Consider the following 19623-nt stretch of genomic DNA (forward strand, 5'->3'; position numbering starts at 1 on the left):
ATTATTATTATTGCACCAAAAAGAAAATATTAAAATACAAAATGTATGATATTTGTTTTAAATTCAGTGAAGGGACACAAACATAGGTCTACAAAGAATACAAAGTTATTATGTTGTTTCATTCCAAGTGGGCCCATTTATTGTGTGTGTGTGTGTGGTAGGCAGGAGTGACGATAATGCACGTTTGGCTGCTATTAAAATTCCACATAAATGGCAGATTAGTTGGCCACTGCATTTATCTTCTGCAAACATGTTTGCAGGAGGGGGAGGGGTACCGTAAACATGTTTGCAGAAGATAAAATGCAGTGGCCAACTAATCTGCCATTTATGTGGAATTTTAATAGCAGCCAAACGTGCATTATCGTCACTCCTGCCTACCACACACACACACAATTTCCAAAAATATACATTTTTACCTGGAAAAACATACTGTACATTGGTCGTACTAGTAAATATTCATGAAAAGATCAAATTTGGCAGTAGACAGCACAGTTTCAATGAGCAGCTAGTTGCAATACCTACTCTGGCCACCATCTTACACAGTGCACCGTTAACTAATGGGAATATTATTAATACTGTATTTGGTTTATTTTTTGTAAACATTACAAAACACACACGCACGCGCGCGCACACACACACACACAATAAATGGGCCCACTTGGAATGAAACAACATAAAAACTTTGTATTCTTTGTAGACCTATGTTTGTGTCCCTTCACTGAATTTAAAACAAATATCATACATTTTGTATTTTAATATTTTCTTTTTGGTGCAATAATAATAATGAGCAATTCATGCATTATAAGAAATTAATGAAAAATGTCACACTAGGCTGGCCTTGCACCTTAAGTTCTTTAAACAACCGAAAAACAACTAAGCATAACGTTGTTGGTTGGTATAACTGCAGCAGATGAAATTCATTGCCTCCTGATCAATATAGTGAAATCATGTGATCAACTGAAAGTAAAACGTAACTCGGAGACGAAAGCAGCACTAACGCCAGTTTTAACGGCACAAACCAGCACTAAAAAAGTAGACCACTCTGGTTTGTTTTGGAGCAAGATGGGGGGATGGTGACGTCATCGGCCGAAATTATAATTCATAATATCTCAGAGACGAAAGCAGCACAAACGCCAGTTTTAACGGCACAAACCTACACAAACGGAGCACTAAAAAAGTAGACCACTCTGGTTTGTTTTGGAGTAATATGGGGGGATGGTGACCTTTGGATGACCTAAAAAATAATCTTTAATATCTCAGAAACCAAAGTAGCACAAACGAAAATTTTAACGGCACAAACGGAGCACTAACCGATCAATCTATTTGCTTGAATTGTTCACGTGGGTGGGGTGTCAGCTTCACTCAGCTTTCAACAAGTGTTCCTGCAGCGCCGTGGTGTACAGTACAGTACAGTATGTGCTGTGTGTGTGAGGGCGTGTCGATGCTGCTTCGCCCCGCCTCTCACTGACTGATTGGCTCTGCGTTCATGTCGTCGGCTCAGCTCTCGCCCTACTGGCCTGTAAGCACAAAGGCCCTTCTATACTCTCTCGCTACTGTATTCAGATAAGTGCCTTTGTGCACTAAGCACGACGCGACCCTCATGGCCTCGTAGCAGCTGTAGAATTTAGTGTTTTTACGGGAACAGGCCTGCCCTGTTCGCGCTCGCTGCTCGTCTCCAAATGCGTCCGGGACTTTCGGGTATAGCGGTGGAGATGCTGAGCGGTGTCACCAGCAGGGCCAGGCCAAGGCTCGGCAGCCTCCTGCTGGCCACCGCTACCAAAACATCACCGCCGTTGTTGAGCACGGAAAGCAACAGATTTCGCTCCACATCCTCGATGCAGGGATACTCAGAGCTGGCGAGAGAGCGGTCGAAGACTGTCACGTCATTTTACAACCAGTCTGCAATCGATGTTTCCGCAGAGAAGGTACGAAAGTGATTTTCTGCCGGTGTTCTCCACCGAGAAGGTGGTTCCACATCTGTGGCAACGAGGGAGTAAGCTAGCTGTAGCTTGATAGCAAAGCTAGCCATTAGTTTATTTGGTGCTGCGTTCAGTGACGAGATTTTTTTTTTTTCTTCAGATTTTTAATTAATTGCAGTGTGGAGAAATGTTTCATCAACAACTAAATACTGGCTGTTAAAGTATGAAAATATTCCTATTTTTTCCAAGTAACATAATTTCCGACATAACACAAGAAGTTTTCTTTTTTTTCCCTTTTGAAATTATGCTACTAAAGACGTTAGCGCGTGTATCATTGAAATGCAAACAGATGTATTTATATTCTAAAGTCATTGAACCGTTACGTCGGCTCTTATTTGACCATCTGTAGCAATGCGAGAACCATGTATGGGTAGTAGAACGTTTCTGGAGAAATTTACAGCAACGACGGTCTCTCGTCGGTTGACAATCAGGGGAAAAAAGAATTGGAAGAGAGACAAAAAGCTGTCAATACAAAGCTGCTACTGAAGCAGCTCCATAGTTGTGTGAATACTGTGCAATGACACTAGCTGACGGAGTAAAGTTTCAAGTCAACCCAGTTATTAGAAAGTTAGCAAAACCTGCTTTGCTTAAAAAAAAACCCAAACCGGCGACTTTTGTCTTTTCTTTTTTTTTTCTTTGTAACGTTTTACATGTCTCGGCCCTTTCCAATTAGAATTAATTAAATATTACCACTAATAATAAGCTGCAAAATTAAAGCTTAAACTATTAAACCTGAGCTCGAATCCACAGAAACATGTAAGACTTTTTTTAAGATATACAGTGTAGTTAGCTGTTGGTAGCTCTTTTCCCGTGACCTTCTGACTTTATCTCTTCAACAACCTTTCCCTCCTCCCAGTTCCTGGCAAAAACCAAGTGCTTTTGTTCCTTGCAGAAACCTGGGTGACTACAGTACTTTGTTTTGCGCTTAGCAAATGTCCTTTGACCGAAATATCTAACCTAGTTGCTGAGCGAAACAGATGCTACAGATATTTCTTCACAGCAAAAAGGGGAAGGAATTTGCAGCTGTTGCATAAGATGCCAACTCGTCCACAATATTTGCTGTTAACAATGAAAAATCCAGCCTTATCCAGTGGAAGTGGATGAGACTGAGGTGTTGCATCACAATACACATTAATAACTGGAATAAAAGTAACTTTGCGGGATGTGCAGGCGCCCCATGTACAGAGGCTACAGTCCTCGCTGCAGTTGGACCTGGTTCAAGTCCTTCATCGGACGCCCTTTGCTGCGTGTCATTCCCCCTCTCTGGCCCCTGTTTCTTGTCTCATTTCAACTGTCCTGTCCATTAAAAGCATATATACCCCCCCCCCCCCAAAAAAAAAAGTAACTTCGCATGTGTAGCTACATGCCTTCAAGACCACCTATCCGACGGATTAAAGTCAGCCCCATGACTCATAGTTGCACATTAATCTGGCGCAGTGGTTCCCAGCTTGGTTGTGCACACCAGACATTAAATGGACAGATACGGAAAGATTAAAATTACAACAGCTTTGTGTTGCATTTCTATGGAGCTCGAAGAATTGGATAACATTTTCCTCCTGTACATCCTCCACTTGTGTTAACCAGTTTCACATCAATACACGCCTTCCCATCTTTCATCCTGGGCAAATATTTTCACAGCGTCCTACAGCATCGGGCTATTCCCAGCTCAAACTTATGAATTTAAAGGCTGTAAGTGTTCCTGCTGATCTGATCTTAATGTGATATGGATCATCTGCAGATGTGGTCTGACTCCTCCAATCTTGTTCTTATTTTTGTGGGATTTTTTGCCTTTATCGAGATAAGTTATGCAGCTACAAACAGCATGTTTATGACCGTTTTGATGGGTCAAAAATATCCTCAATAAACTACAAAACTGGCCATTATCAGTGGTATTGGTTTAAGCTGTAATTTCAAAACTTTCTGAACTGTTTATTCTAACAGTAGCCGAAGTTGGAGAGTTTATTTACACCATTGTACTGTATGTATAACATGGTTTGGGTCAAAAGCTTGTTGCATAACATGATTTTTGTCCGTGTCATGGTGTTCCTTAGACCTGTAATTTGATCCAGCGACTGCACAGTGAGAGATTCCTTTTTGATATTTGTCCCACGTTTCTCCTCCAGAACACATGAGCAATAACGATGGTCTCTGTGGAAGAAAAATACATATTGTCATATATGAAATAGAACACTAAAACATAGAAGCAGAGACCGATTATAAAAGCAAAACAAAGGAGAAAGAAAAGAGGGAAAAAACTGAAACCTAACAAAAGTGACGTCCTTAAAAAGTAAGAAATAAAACAACAAAAACACTAAAGCATTAAGTGTCATTGAAAGCCTTAATGAATTAACCGTAAAACTTCTCACCAGGATATGTCTGACACATGTTAAAGGTTTGAACAGGTTTCTTGTTTTTCTAGTTGGCGTTAAAAAAGGAAAATCTATTTTTAAACCCTATTCTGTTTAAGCAAGCTTCCGGTGTGATTGCCTACACGTGAATGTTTTGTTTATTTCTGTTAAATATGTTGTAAGTAATTGAACAAACAAAACTTAGAATAATTGAAATGACTTAATGAAAACTACTGTTGGGTGGAAAAAAAGGCATTTGGATTGTATCTGCTCTTAAAATCAATTATAGTGTGCTAACTACAATATGGACATATTCCACATGTTTCATAGTTGTTTCCTTCTTTTTTTTTTGGTTTCTTGTGTCATGTGACCTGCAGGTGTGTATCTGTAAATGATCCTTTGTATCATTGCCTCCCTAGGCCTCAGTGCGACTTACCTTAGCAACCCTCCTGTATTCTGGGAAGTCTCCTGATGGACACCACATCTTGGTAAAAACCTCTCATCCACTCTGAGAGCGCTGCTCGGTGCATTTTAAATAAGCTGACCACTGGAACTCCGCTCACTGGATTTTCACTGTTGTCTGTGTTTGTGTGACCTCAGAGCAGTGGCAAGTACCTTCAGAAGGAGCTGCCTGTACGAATCGCTCATCGCATCAAGGGCTTCCGTAGTTTGCCCTTCATCATCGGCTGCAACCCCACCATTCTGCAAGTGGTAAGAGCACGATTTTTAGGACACCGCCAAAAACAGTAATTACACTATGCCGAACTATACATGAGGAGAGCTGTGCAGCAGATTCTATAATAAGAAAGAAGCAACTGGGACGCTGCAAAGGAGACTCTTGGCTGGGCTCCGAATGACAGGAGATTTTTTTATTTTTCACTAAAAAGTTGTGATATTGATATAAAATGTACCGAATTTAAAATGACAGCACATAAACTGTTGAAATGGAGAAACCTTTTTTCTTTTTGTTAAAGATGTGCTCATTTTGAATTTAAAGCCATTGGCACATTTGAGAAATCACAAGAACAACGGATATGGGGGACAGCTGTTGAATGCACCCAGTGGAACATCTCACAACTGATCTGGTTAATTGCCAACATGTGAGAAACATGTGGGGTTATGAGTCTTTCAGAATTAAAGATGGGGAGGACTTCACTCGGTTAAAGACTGCGTGGGCAAATATTGTTTTCATATTCCGTATTTTCATATGTACTGCAATGGAAACTGTCGATCTGCTGTTATGCCCACATCGGGTCTTACATTTAGAAGAACATGGGAAGTTTGAAATCCACTGCTGTGCATTTGGCTGTATTTGGCCGTGTTCATATCTTCAAATGACAGTGTTTACATTTGTTCAGATAAACGGGACAAGAAGAGCAACCACATCAGTTTGTTTTGATCAAAGTTAACCTGTCAAATGTGAACACACACATGACTGAAAGAAGAGATGGAACACAATGATAAACGGGCCGCTGTCCCTCTATATTTTGGCTTCAAATTCAAAATCGGCTAAATCAACTGCGTTAAACTCTGGATATGTTGTCTTTGTAGTATTTTGAGTTTAATATAATTGTAATAGATTAAATGTAGGGTTTAAATGATTTTCTATCCATAACATTTACAGCAGAATTAGAACATTTATTTCTTCCCTTACACCAGAACAGGGTTTACCTTTCTTTTTTCTCTTCTGTGTCATGTGGTATAAATCAGCAGAAAGTGGGCAGGAAGTAGATGATCGTGTACTATGCTACTATCCTCAAACTCATAGCTGACTGAATGATGTTGGAGCTCTGAATGTTCAGAGAGATTAAATCTCTGGCTCAGATGACATCTAATAAGAGAAGTTACTGGAAAAGCCTTCATTGTCCTCTTAGTAATCGCATTTGATGGCAGCATTTTGGAAAGAAGAGGAAGGCAGATATTTGCTCGTCCACCTGAGTGTCATGTTCCACTTACAGCTGATTGGCACTGGAGTTGAGTCAGTTGACCTGGGAAAGAATGTGGATTGTACCATTCACACTGTAGACAAAAGCTCAGTGTTAGTGGATTATTTTCCTAGTGTGAAAATCCACTGCTACAGCTAATGTCCCCACTTGAGTAAGGCTGCGGCTACACGAAAACGTTTTTCACTGTAAACGATACTTTTTCTTATCGTTTCGCTGTCGCGGCCACACGGAGCCGGCGTTCCCACTACCCCAAAACGATAGTTTTTGAAAACGGGTTCCAGAGTGGGAAAGTTTGAAAACGGCCTCGTTTCGTTTCCATTGTTACAGCTAAAACGTTTTTGCGTCAGTCACACGTTGACGCTGTGAGCCAATTTTAACACTTCTCTATTGTCTCACAGCGTGGCGTGACACAGCGGCGTGTGTACTGCATCGTTTCATCGTTTTCATCCGTTCTCGTCTGGACAGCAGCGCGTTTCCGTGTGGTCGCAAGAATTTTCGTACCCGTTTTCAAAAAAAACCTCGTTTCGTTTTCGTGTAGCCGTAGCCTTAGAGAGCAAGCTGGTGGCTCAACCCTAGTCTCCTTGCTCCTCCTGGGAAAATCCGTGAACTGATGTAAAGTGTGTGTGTGTGTGTGTGTGTGTGTACCTGTTTTACGCACATGATGAGTACAATCTGACTTCACACTAACCTATGGGGACTTTCTGTGAATGTGGAGACAGCAGTTTTATCTCCACTAGTACAAATACTGTATTGCTATTTATGTAACTGTATCGAGGACTGGGCAATATGAATTGAAAATAAAGATCTTGATTTAATTTTTTAGATAATTAATAAAAAAAATAAAAAACTTTTGTTTTACAAATGACAGAGGAATGAATTAGTAATTTAGCAAGGAACTGAATAAAAGCTAAAGCTATTTCACCTTCTGGCCCTTTGGGCTTAAAGTGCAAAGTGACACAAGCCTAAAAAATATGCCTGTCTAAAAATAGATAAATATAGAGATAGAATCATTCCCATTTTGAAAATATACCTTTCGAAATAGACTGTTTTTTAGCAGAAACACAGTGCGCCTTCAAACTCATTGAGAGAAGAAAGGGCTTCTGCTCGGAAGAAAGTGGTTGTTTGTGATAACACTTTTGTAAAGATCAATTTAACACGCTGGATTGGATGCTATTACATAAAAAGGTGACTGTCCCATTTGTAAACAGAACTATGATCAAACTTGAAAAGGAAGTTTATAAATGGATTTCTAAACCACAGATTTGGTTTAAAGAGCTGATCTGTATCTGTTGTGTTATGCTGCATGATAGTGTCGACCAGCTTAGAGTAAGTTGATATTAGCGGCATGCGGGTATGTTGGAAATGCTGTAGCTGATGGCTTGTGCTGCCAGGTTATTGGAAATGCACATCACCAATGTCACTGCTGACGTAATGGCTGCAGTCTGCAGAGCACTGGCGTGAACTCCTGCATAGAGTGACCCTTAAGCAGACAAAAAATTCAGTCCTTGTTGCTGAGCAAAAAGCAAAGGAGGAGTAAATCAGCCATTTAATGACCTTTCCTTCAGTGAACGTTATATTCTCTCATTAAGCTGGACCTACTTATGAACCGAGTTAGTCGTATTCACCACTTTTTGTATATTTAATCAATTCCCATGACGTTCACAGTTGGTTTTCTGTCTGTCTGCCTACCTACCGACATTGTTCTTTTTTTAGGCCACAGGATGAAGATACTGGTCCAAAGTAAAGTCACTGGGGTACAGTGTTCCTGGAGGCTTATTGCTGTTCTATTTTTCAAATGCCATTTCAGACAATCAGAATTTCTGTAAACCCCTTTGTAAAGGGGCAATGTTGACATAACCTGCACAGTCATCTCAGCATAAATGTCTCCCTTAAGAAAAGAGTCTGTGATATAATAGCATATCTCTCAGCCAGCTTTCCTCTGTTAGCCCTTTATAACCATTGTCTCTTTGCTGATGAACTCTCACCCAGATTCCTTCCCCTCAGGCATCTCAGAGTTTTCTCTGCTGATTGCATCAAACGAAGGCCCTTTTGTATCCCAGCAGTTGAAATGTAGGTCAGCTTGCATGCACTTGAACTGTCAGCTTTTTCAGTCAGATATAAAGACTGGAGCAGAATTGGATTAAAAATATTTTCATGGAGTCCACTCATTTAAATCCGAATATATTAAAGAAAAGAAAAAACAAAGCTCCTTTCACGAGGAGACGTTTTTCAGAAGAAACTTGTCCCAGTGAAGAATCCTGTAGTGCTAAAATGTGAGTCACATGAGGATTCGTTGGTACTACTGTGGGGCCCAGTCGGGGTCCGGTGCTGCTAGTGGTGCTGCCTGTCTGAATGGACATTTACAGAGAATGAGTCTAACTATAGCCTGCACTTCTCCTCCTCTCTCCCACAGCATGAGTTGTATATCAGAGCCTACCACATGGTCAGCGACTTTCCCCAGGTGAGTGTCACACACATAAAACGGCAAATGCTTCACATACACACTGTGACAGTCAGAAGTTCAAGTTCACCATTTCTCAGAAAGAACATTTATTACGGAGCCAAACAGGAAGCTATCTGTCACTGTCAAAACTTTTGATTGGCCAGCAAGTAGCACGTCCAGGATTGGTTGATCTGCTCATCACTGAGTCAGTCCTGAGTTTGGATCATTGAATCTAAAGCTTCAGGTTTTAGTATTATTTATGCTGGTGAGACACTTTCACAATTCTTTGTTTAATTAAGTTCTTAGAGACAAGACATTGTTTCTCGTGCATTGAAAGCCCCTCACAAGCATGCATTTATTTACCATAACCATGTGGCACCTAAACGTGTCCGTGTCCTGTGAGTGACCCTCTGCTGAGTTTCTGTAACATGAGACAGTAATTTGTTGAGTTCAAACCTCGTAACATACACATGTATCTTTCAACACGGCACAAGTCTGAGCGGCTGCCGGTTAGTTTGGCTCCTCTGCAGCCGTTCCGAGGATCAGATCATGGTTTTAGATCTACGATAAAATGCTCTGTTTAAACTTTCCCACTCAGAGGTTTTCCCTCCGATAATCAGATGCAGCACAGAGTTGTTTTTCTCAGCACGTGAGCAAAATGAACAAGAGAAAAGTGTTGAGGCTTCTGCCTTCTGACCAAATATATATCAGCATTTTCAACCGATCCCATCCACCACCATTTTGTTTAACAAAACGCTGCGCGTTTTTTGGACACACGCAAATGTTCTCGGACAAATTACATGCCGTTATAAGAAAACTGTAAGTTGAGAAGGACTTAGTCTCGTTTAATGTAGCGTCTCCTCTGACAAACCGCAGTGATGGTGGCGTCGGTGACGAAAAAAAGTTGAAAACAACGGGGCTCGTTACTGCTGAGCAATACTGTTCAGTAAGCACAAACATGTGGAACAGGGTTAATTTCAGCTGTTCCTCTGCACCACCTCTGTTTTACACAGAGAAAATTGTCCCTGTATTACCACTTTTGTGTTCATTAATCATTAACAGAAAACTGACCAATGTGTGAAACCATTATTGTTCCTTTTGTCGTTCCTAAAGGGCGTCAACAGCTCTGCTTAACTGTGTGGAAGATATGTATAATCCAGGAATAGGTCATTAAACATAGCCATAAAAATACAAGTTTTTGTTGATTTGTCAGATTGTTGAAGTGTTTTTACATGTATTTATTTAATCTACACATGTAGTGAAGCACTTTTTCACATTTCTTTATTTGTAACTTGTGTATTTATCATTTATCATGATTTAAAATTGCAGATAGCAAAACTGTGAGGTCAGACCCGCCCAACCTTTAACATAGAAGCTCAGAAATAACTATTAAGGACATGTTGAAATAAATATAATTAAATGTACTTATACAGAAATATCTTAAAGTGTCTGAGTACACAAAAGGGGCATTTGTTTAAAGAAAATTTAAGAGGCGATGAGCGAAAAGATCATTGAGTCTGATTTGAAAGAAACACCAGAAAACCCTGCGGGACTGGTGCAACAGTTGCTCCTGCTATATTTCTCAATCCACCAGTTGAAAATTTGATTACTAATTCTAAATGGTTCACATTTTAAATGGGAGAGACTGAGCTGGATTTTTTTTTAAGTTAAAGAGTGTGAAACTAAAAGTTTAGACTCTTTCCAACTGAAACTTTGAGAGGAACAGGCAAAAAAAATAAAAAATACTCCCGCAAAGTAGAAGCAGTTGGAAAGATTATGTATAAATGTTTTTCCCTTCTTGGACAGATCAAGGATCAGGACCTGGAGGCTCGTTTCTGTAAACTGGTGCAGCAGCTGCTGGATGACCACAAAGATGTGGTTACCATGCTGGCCCAGGGCTTCAGGGAGTGTCGCAGACACATCCAGGTACTGTGAGAGCTGCCCACAAACTCGTGGCTCTTTGTGCCTGTGTGGGGTTAGCTATTTCTGTCCTTTTATTTCAATCTCCAGGCAATTCGAGCTGCTTTAACTGTTGGAAATCTAACAAACTGAAAGATGAGATGTGTGTGAAGTGAAGTTAATGCTTCAGATTGATGTTTTATGGGAAATGGATGGCTTTTATCAGCTGAAGTGAGTTTGAAGCATTTGTTTTTCTCACTCTTACAGGATGAGACGATCCTCCGCAGCTTCCTGGATACGACACTGTGCTCTCGTCTGGGAATCCGAATGTTGGCCACGCACCACCTCGCCCTCCACGAAGACAACGTATGTCTGACCGTTATTAAGGGATTCACATGTCTTTTTGCCGACACCGGATCAAATCTAACTTTCATGATTTTTTTGCTTTGCTTCTTGCTCCTCGTATTGCTCATAGTGTCCCAAAACAACTCTTTGTTTCATAATGTTACTCAAAATTAGAAAATTGAATAATAAAACGATATTTACTTAAAGTAAATATAATGTTAATATATCAGCAACAGCTGAACTGATTCATTCATATGTTTGAAGACCATTGAAAGTTATTTGAGCTTCACTTTAAACATTCTTATGTGATTTGAGTGAAGAAACGAGGTGTTCTTCTTGTTTCAGGCTGATTTTGTTGGGATCATATGCAGACGTCTCTCTCCTAAAAAGATCGTAGAGAAGTGGGTGGACTTTGCCAGGTGAGTGTTTGCATCGGCTCTGCTTGTTCGTCACGCTTTGAAGACTTTCCTGCCTCTGCGGGCTCTCTGTTGACACAGACGTGTCAGAGTTCAGCTGATAAATGTGTGAATGAGATATGAGCTATCGTCCTTATTTGCTCTCTGTAATCTTATCGGGAGTTAATGACTTTTTTTTTTTCTGCCTGTTAGGAAGTTAGCTGATCTGTGTCTTTTCATTTTAGAATTCTACAGCCTCTGTTTGGTTTCTATGCTAAATCTCTGCGTTTGGTTTCCATTTTCCTGGTTATATGTAAAGAAATCGGGGTGGCTTAAGACTCTTGCACAGAACTGTATGTCAGTACAGTTATTGTACAAAATTAGGGCTTCATTTTGTGGCACATCCCTACCTCAAATTTAATTTTTATCTTTAGTCATTGTGCTTATTGATTTCAATTTATTTATTCTATTCTTTGGTAAACCTAAAATTAATTTGGGGCAAAAGGATGTTGAACATTTTTTCAGCTTTGGAAACATATTAGGGATGTTGGTACAAATTGTGGCTGAAATATCGATGGCAGGATTCCACACGAACACATTCCAGCAGTCTGTTCTTTACCATTTCTGTTGCTCCATAATTAGATAAAAAAATAAGAGTTTTCTCTCCAGTTGTAATTTAGTTACATGGGTCTCAAGAGAGGTGATTCCTTCAACAGGAAATAAAGAGCAAAATCCAAAGTCCTGGTTGACTTGACAAGTTATTTACTAACAGGAAGTTGCATTTCAGCACACGTTTAATATGTAAAAAGAAATCTTTATTATGTTCCTGTTTCCCAACAGACGTCTTTGTGAACATCAGTACGGGAACTCGCCCAGGGTGAGGATCAATGGACACGTAGCAGCTCGCTTCCCCTTCATCCCGCTGCCTCTGGATTACATCCTGCCAGAGCTCCTGAAGAACGCCATGAGGTAACCTCACCACCTGCTGCACACACCTGGAGATGTTCGCTCATCTGGTTTCAGCTCAATAATATAAATACGCCTTTATGTGATCATTCTGAATGATCCATGTTGTCTGTTTCTCTTTTTCTTCACACTTATTCTAAAATGAATTATTTGTGAAGGTGTATCAAAGCTGCTGTTATCTGAAAAGATGGCCTTTAAACTCTTTTTCTGTCCAGAAACCTGCATCATCTCCCTCACATAAATGACCTTTGACAGTTGAGGAACTGGTTTTAGTTGCATTTTTTAATCTTGATAATTGTACCTGCAGCAAAGTTAAGGTTGTATTTTAGAAATACTGGATCTGTCAAAAATTGCCAGTATTAAGAAATTTAGTGGCTCTTTTTTTTTATAAATGTAACTAAATGAATTATGAGTTAAAATCTCCAAAAGGGGAGCAACTGTTGTGGTGTAGTTTTTCTGTTTCACACCTCCTGATACAAATCTGAATGAGTGTATTTTACACTTTTTTGGTGTGCTATTACAGAAAGTCTTGTAATGTTGTAGATGAGACTGGCTGTCATTTTACTCCTCATAACATCCCCCTTCTGTCTCTTCAGGGCCACTATGGAAAGCCACCTGGACACCCCATACAATGTGCCTGATGTGATTGTGACCATTGCCAACAACGACATCGACTTTGTCATCAGGTGAGAGCCCAGATGGTTGTCCTGTTGCAGCTTTTCCAGTTTTTCGGCTCAAATCCAGGAATCATTCCCAGAGTGCTCAGCAGTACAGAAATAAAACTGCCTCTATGAGCTGAGCTGGACTCATCGGTCTGATTTCTTCTGCTGATCTTGGATCAGACTAAGTGGTGAAAGCAGGATAAACGATGCAGAAGTGATGATTCTTTTCCGAGTCAGCTACTCCTGAGACCAGACAAAGACCAGAGTGCTGCTGTACTGAAGCCTGGCAGAAGTTAAACGGCATAACCTTTCTTAGTCCGATCGCATGAACCGCTGTTTGCAACAAGCCGGAACATAAACAAAGTGTTGAAGTTGTTCAGTGTGGTGGCTTTTTTTCCTCACTCCAATTTAGGATCTCTGACCGTGGAGGAGGCATCCCTCACAAAATAATCGACAAGGTGATGGACTACCACTTCAGCACCGCAGAGGAGAGTGCACAGGACCCCCGTATGAGCAACTTCTTCGACAACATTACCAACAGTGGAAATCAGTCCAGCCCTATGCATGGGTAAGAGTGTCAAGTCAAATCAAATCAAATTTATTTGTATAGCACATTTCATGTACAAACAGTTCAAATTGCTTTACATAAAATAAAAGCATTGCAGCAGGGAGTGTAAGAAGCATTAAAATACATAAAAGAATATAAAGAGAAACAAAAAAAATAATTTAAATGAATTTAAAAACAAGCAACAGTCAAGATAAGTTCAAAGATAGCGTGCAGATTTCATGCATAGACACATGAGAACAGAAATGTTTTTAACCTGGATTTAAAAATGTCTCCATTTGGTGAAAGTTTAATCTCCAGTGGCAGTTTGTTCCACTTGTTTGCAGCATAACAGCTAAATGCTGCTTCTCCATGTTTAGTCTGGACTCTGGACTGGACCAGCTGACCTGAGTCCTTGGATCTAAGAGCTCTGCTGGCTTTATATTCTCTGAACATATCACAGATGTATTTTGGGCCTAAACCGTTCTGGGATTTGTAAACCATCAGCAGGCTTTTAAAATCTATCCTGTGACTGACTGGAAGCCAGAGTAAAGATTTTAAAAGAGTGTGAAAAAACTACTCCTCTACCTCTTATGACTGATCACGTTTTCAGATGCACTTCCTCCTGGAGGCCTGACTGTGACCATATTTACATTCAGGTTGCATTTTCTGGTTCACTGACAGCTTTGTTTGTGTTCTGCAGGTTTGGTTTCGGTTTGCCAACGTCCAGGGCCTACGCCGAGTACCTGGGGGGTTCCCTGTCCGTACAGTCCATGCAGGGCATCGGCACTGACGTTTACCTGCGTCTGCGCCACATCGACGGCAAAGGAGAGAGCTTCAGAGTATGAAGCTTGTTGGTAATCCTGGTAGGTCCCATCGACGGAATCGGGCCACGCAGGAGCGCAGAGGGTTCCCCGTGTCGGAGGCTGACGAGGACGAGCCGCTTTTTGTCCGCCAAGCGGCAGCCTTCTTTTTGTTTCGTCAGTTCTTTTTTTTTTTTTCTCACCTTAGACTGACTATAAGCTACGTTAGCTCTCAATTTGAGGATTACAGTTGGTTTCCTTTGTGTTTTGTACCCTGTGTGGCGTCTCCGATAATTTGGTGGTCCGTGAATATTTGAATGTTTGAATTGTCGGGACAAACTGTGCATGACGTTGGACACTGATGGAGAGGGAGGACAGGAAGAAGAGCTCCATTTTGTTACAAAGTTCGCTTTAAAGTTACTTGTTGCATAGCCTCAAAAATAGAAAACAGACATTTTGATGATAAATGTTTCAAAAGAAACTTCTGAGACACTCCAGTAGCCCTGTCCAGTTCTCCTCAAAGTGCACAAAGGTTCTCTGTGGTGATAGTTGAAATGATCCGATTTGGTGTGTAGCCAGCCGCTCGTAAACAGGTCCACAAGGGAAACTGGTGCTAGCTAACCTGCAGTGTCCTCTGATTAAAGCCAAGATGCTTTCCAGCTTGTGCTGTGAGCTCGACCCTTTCCAACCTTCAGCGACAGAACCTGGCGTGGCTTTTATTTTATGTAAAGCAATAAATCAAATCAAAAACTGCCAAAACACAGAATGCTCGTTAACAGGTGTCAGTCTCGTTCTAATTTTAGAACTCTGGCTGGGATGAACATCTTTGTTCAGTGTTTTTCTGGAGCTCTCTGACAAAGATGTTCAGCTGCCTTACTGTGCGACCCTAGTTCTTTTGCTTTTCTCGTTCTCTGTTCGATGCCTTGATTGGTTCACACACATGCGCACTTCCTCTGTTAGTTGTTGACGTTTTTGCCCAATGAATTAATTTCCTGTCGTAACGCTGAGCGCCTGCACCAATCATAAAAGCTTTGACATAATCGCAACTCACAAAGTAACCATATACCAGAAGTATTGTCCAATATTGTTGTCTTTGTTCTGTTTATTTGACCTGGGAATCCTTTTTAAAAGCATCCCAGATATAGTTTAAGTTTGCAGTCTTTTTGAGACAGTTTGTATAAGGTCACATTTCAAGAAGGGTCAACAGCAGGCTTTCTGCACTGTGGAAAGTTTGATTGGCCAATCATTTTTAAGCTATATTGCTCCAGATCAAAACATTCTACGTCTTTATCTTGCTGTAATAAATGGCAGAATCTACATTTTTTTTCTAATTCGCCTCCTCCGATTTAAAACTGTTAACGAAATAGGTCATACTTAAAAGTATGATTTGAAAACTGCCATCACGCCCTCTTCTTTGCTGCCTTCCCTCCAAGAAGTTGCCGCTTGGTTGTCTGCAGAAAAAGTGACCGTGAAGCCTGAGGGACGTGACCCGGCCATTCGCTTTGGCTTTAATGGACATTATTTAAAGTTTGTTGGTCCCCAAGTAACAAAATGCAGCAGGCGAGAGAAAATCCCAAACTGTTATCTGGATAATCGAGTTGTGATCTGATTGTACGGAAAGTAACAGAAAGCCCTGACCACTTCTGAGCCTCTAGTTTGAGAATGAGGAGAGAGTACAGCAAAAGCTGAAGTCAGCAGGTTTTGACTTCAGCAGTACAGCAGATAATCACCACGAGCACTCCTCCCATTGTGTTAAACATTCCCCAGAGTGAAGCAAGCAAAACACCACAGATCAGCCTGAATGCAACCTTCAGACTTTTGGGGTTTTTTTTAGAACGTGCAGCTGCATTCGCTCCCATCATCTTTTTAATCTGAAGGGGCATTATGAGTGGAGTTTGCATGACTTATTCTCATCATCTGCCTTCGGTTCAATATTCTATTCGTGAGCTGACTCTCACTAGTTATCATTTTCCATCGTGTAGCTATCTTATGTAAAATTGATTTCAGAAAACATGCGAATGATTAAAGATGCTAAAATGTTTTCGATCTATTCGGCTTCACTTGCAGACAAAGCGTCTCTTTGGCTTTTTAGTTACACACAACTCTGTTAAAATGAGGTTTTAGCGTGTCACGTGCCCTTATCATGTTATTTTAGTAGTCTGAGTTTATTTTTAAAAGGCTATTTATTTGTCCCGCACCAGTTAAAGGACGAGTGAGGATAATATCTACCTGGATTCTTGCTGAAGCTGTTAATATCAACTAATGTGTTTGTTGTAGCTTTGAAAGTCTTGGATAATAAAAACCGTAAAATATTGTCACATGCATGTAAAACGAAGGAGAGGGACTGCGGTTTAACACGTGTGTCCCTTTATGAGACGCATTAACAGATAACCGGCACCTTGAAGTTTCCCTTCATTCTCGATGGTGAAGGTGGGTTGTATGTTTTGAATTCGCTGGTGCCATAAAATGTGCACTGTATGCCCTCTGCTGGCCCGAAGAAGTCACAGGAGGCTGAGAAACATTTTTCATGAAGAACACTCAAAAATACCTTTTTTTTTTTTTTTTCTTTCTTTTTCTTTTTTTTTCTTTTTTTAGCTCAAAATGAGGATCAGCAAACAAAAAAAAAACCTGATCTCCAGTACAGAGAGTTATGTTACTGACAGTATGTGAGTGTTTCCCAGACTAACACGAGTTCCTGATGATTTCAGTTGTGTTCAAAACTTTGTAGATAATAAATTTGACTTCACCGCAACTTTGAGCCTGACTTTGACTTTTTATCCAAGTGTGTTCACGTGTGCTTAAGTATGAGACGGCATGTGGATTAAGACTTAATTACATGTAGCAGCATAAATGCTCATTTCAGATGTTAGTTAGTTTGTTAGTCTGAGCCACGCACTCCAGCATAGTGTATAATTTCCAAGAAGAGTAAATAAATGATTAACTTAATTTTGCAGGCCAAATATATATACATACATATTAATTGGCTTGTTTGATGTGGATGAAACTGAAACCACACAGAAGACGTAACTCGCAGGTCTAAAGGCTGTTTGATAGGTTGGTTAGGTCTACGTTCTGTAACTTGTATTCCCATATTTTAATGCATGAAAACAAGTGTCTTTAAGTAAGGATCAAATTTACAACTCAAATATAAAAGTACGGAACAACTCTGCAAGTCAGTTCTGGAAGTACATGAACCTTTTGTCCTGCCTTTTACTTTACAGCCACAAGCTAAAAGTACTAAAGCCTGAACAATGCACTGTTTCAAAAAATGTCATATTGTGGCACGTTATTACACATATTATCATTCAAAATGATCCTATAGTGGAGTGTTTGATAATAATAGACTGTATGAATGAATTAATGAACTGTTCAAGATTAAAATATCTGTATTCACTAATAACATGACAAGTAGTCATCCCAGCCAGTTTATAGTGGTGCTTTGACATGCTATCCTAGTTATCCTGCATGCTAATTCTGCTTTCATGCTAACTTTTACTCATGGAACAATGCGCCGTTTATTGGAATGTCACTATTTTATCCTGAAAGAGACTGAAATGTTGATTTAAAACTTAAACCCCCCATGAGCTGATGTGGGGATCAGACACAAGTCAGAAAACATTATCACCTCATTTACCAGTTCCATATGAGGCTGTCTGGCACGTACACAGCAAAACACTTTTCATTTGAAGTCATGTGCCCACTCAGAATTATCTTTGCTGAGGCAAATATCAGCAGTTTAAAGGTGACATACTAGGCCTTGTTTGAACAATTGAATGCGACTTTCTGAGGACATATTGAGATCTGAGGCAGGCTTTGGTCAAAATACCAGCGGACCCTCTCTGACCCTGTTTCAACACTTCTGTTGAGAACATTCACATAGAGTGAGTAAGTGGTCACCCCTCTGGCAAGGTTGACAGCTGACCTGGTGTACTAAGAAACTTTTCAGCTACCATATCAGTTTTAACCATTTTAAGTAACAAGATGTTGGTGTAGGTTATACTGTGTTCGTGTATGCTACCTGTCATCAAAACCTGGGCACCTGGAGTGTAATTTAATGCAGTAATGCAAACATAACAATGCAGTCATACCAAAAACACTCTAGCTCTCTATATAGATATAAAGAATTGTTCTGTTGGTCAGAGAGGGAAATAGTTCCTCAGTGAAGCTGAAAGTTGGCAACAGATGCTGGGAAACAATGTTTCCCTGTCAGTCATGGACCAAGCCCGACATGTTCACAGCAGCATAACTGGTAGTAATGCACGTGTTGCATTATTTTACTGCGTTTAAACATTTTGTACATATTAATGTCCCACATCTTTATCAGAGACATGCTGTTAATGTAATGTTAAGACACAGAGAGCAATACACAGCATTCTTATTTTAAAAGAACATAATGAATGATAGGGCTGCCCGGTGGTGTGGTGGTTAGCACTGGCGCCCTCACAGCAAGAAGGTTCCAGGTTCAACTCCCGGCTTTTCTGTGTGGAGTTTGCATGTTCTCCCCGTGTATGCGTGGCTTCCTCCCACACACTCGCCCAATGACTGCTAGGCTCCAGCCCCCCCGCAACCCGACTGACGGATTCAGTGGGTATAGAAAATGGATGGATGGATGAATGATGGGATTTTTCCATACTATGTCTGCGTTTGTCTCCAGCAGGTTAGACTGCTGTACCGGCCTGCTCACTGGGCTCTAAACGGGCTGTAAGACAGCTGCAGTACATCCAGAACGCTGCTGCTCGAGTCCTGACCAGAACCAGGAAATTCGACCATATTAGTCCAGTGCTCAGGTCTCTGCACTGGCTTCCTGTCACTCAGAGAATAGACTTTAAAACAGCTCTGCTTGTGTACAAGTCTCTTCATGGTCAAGCACCAAAGTACATCTCTGACATGTTAGAGCCATATGAACCAACTCGGGCTCTGAGAACCTCAGGGAGGGGTCTCCTGCTGGTGCCCAGAGTCAGGACTAAACAAGGTGAGGCTGCGTTTCAGCTTTATGCTCCAAACATCTGGAACAGCCTTCCAGAAGATGTGAGACAGGCCTCAACTCTGACAATGTTTAAATCCAGGCTGAAAACAGTTCTATTTAGCTGCGCATATGACACCTGAAAGTATTTTATCTGCACTCTTCACTTTTAAATGAATGAATTAATGATTATTTTTTAGGAATGATTTTATTGCCTTCTTGTGATTTTATGTAGCTGTAAAGCACTTTGAATTGCCTTGTGTACGAATTGTGCTCTACAAATAAAATTGCCTTGCCTTTAAAGCTGCTCCACAGGACTTAGTGAACCTT

The 19623-nt window shown here is 40.6% G+C and overlaps 1 protein-coding gene across 1 annotated transcript; it reads left to right on the forward strand.

Annotated features, from left to right (window-relative positions):
- Positions 1–1532: 1532 nt before the first annotated feature.
- Positions 1533–17082, forward strand: bckdk (branched chain ketoacid dehydrogenase kinase). The gene is made up of 11 exons (XM_075486857.1): positions 1533–1925; positions 4747–4815; positions 4928–5038; positions 8687–8734; positions 10523–10642; positions 10883–10981; positions 11306–11379; positions 12196–12324; positions 12918–13007; positions 13396–13551; positions 14231–17082. Exons 1-11 carry the CDS (start codon positions 1680–1682, stop codon positions 14373–14375), a joined length of 1287 nt encoding a protein of 428 aa, XP_075342972.1. The 5' UTR covers positions 1533–1679; the 3' UTR covers positions 14376–17082.
- The last annotated feature ends 2541 nt before the right edge of the window (positions 17083–19623 follow it).

The sequence above is a fragment of the Odontesthes bonariensis genome, chromosome 16 (genome assembly GCF_027942865.1).
Source record: "Odontesthes bonariensis isolate fOdoBon6 chromosome 16, fOdoBon6.hap1, whole genome shotgun sequence".
NCBI lineage: Eukaryota > Metazoa > Chordata > Actinopteri > Atheriniformes > Atherinopsidae > Odontesthes > Odontesthes bonariensis.

What these genes read in the sequence shown, in the direction of transcription:
- bckdk (XM_075486857.1), top strand. Translation starts at nt 1,680, where the DNA reads ATGCGTCCGGGACTTTCGGGTATAGCGGTGGAGATGCTGAGCGGTGTC. An exon ending in ACCCCACCATTCTGCAAGTG is followed by an intron (nt 5,039 to 8,686) that starts GTAAGAGCACGA and finishes TCTCTCCCACAG; the next exon opens with CATGAGTTGTATATCAGAGC. An exon ending in GACATCGACTTTGTCATCAG is followed by an intron (nt 13,008 to 13,395) that starts GTGAGAGCCCAG and finishes ACTCCAATTTAG; the next exon opens with GATCTCTGACCGTGGAGGAG.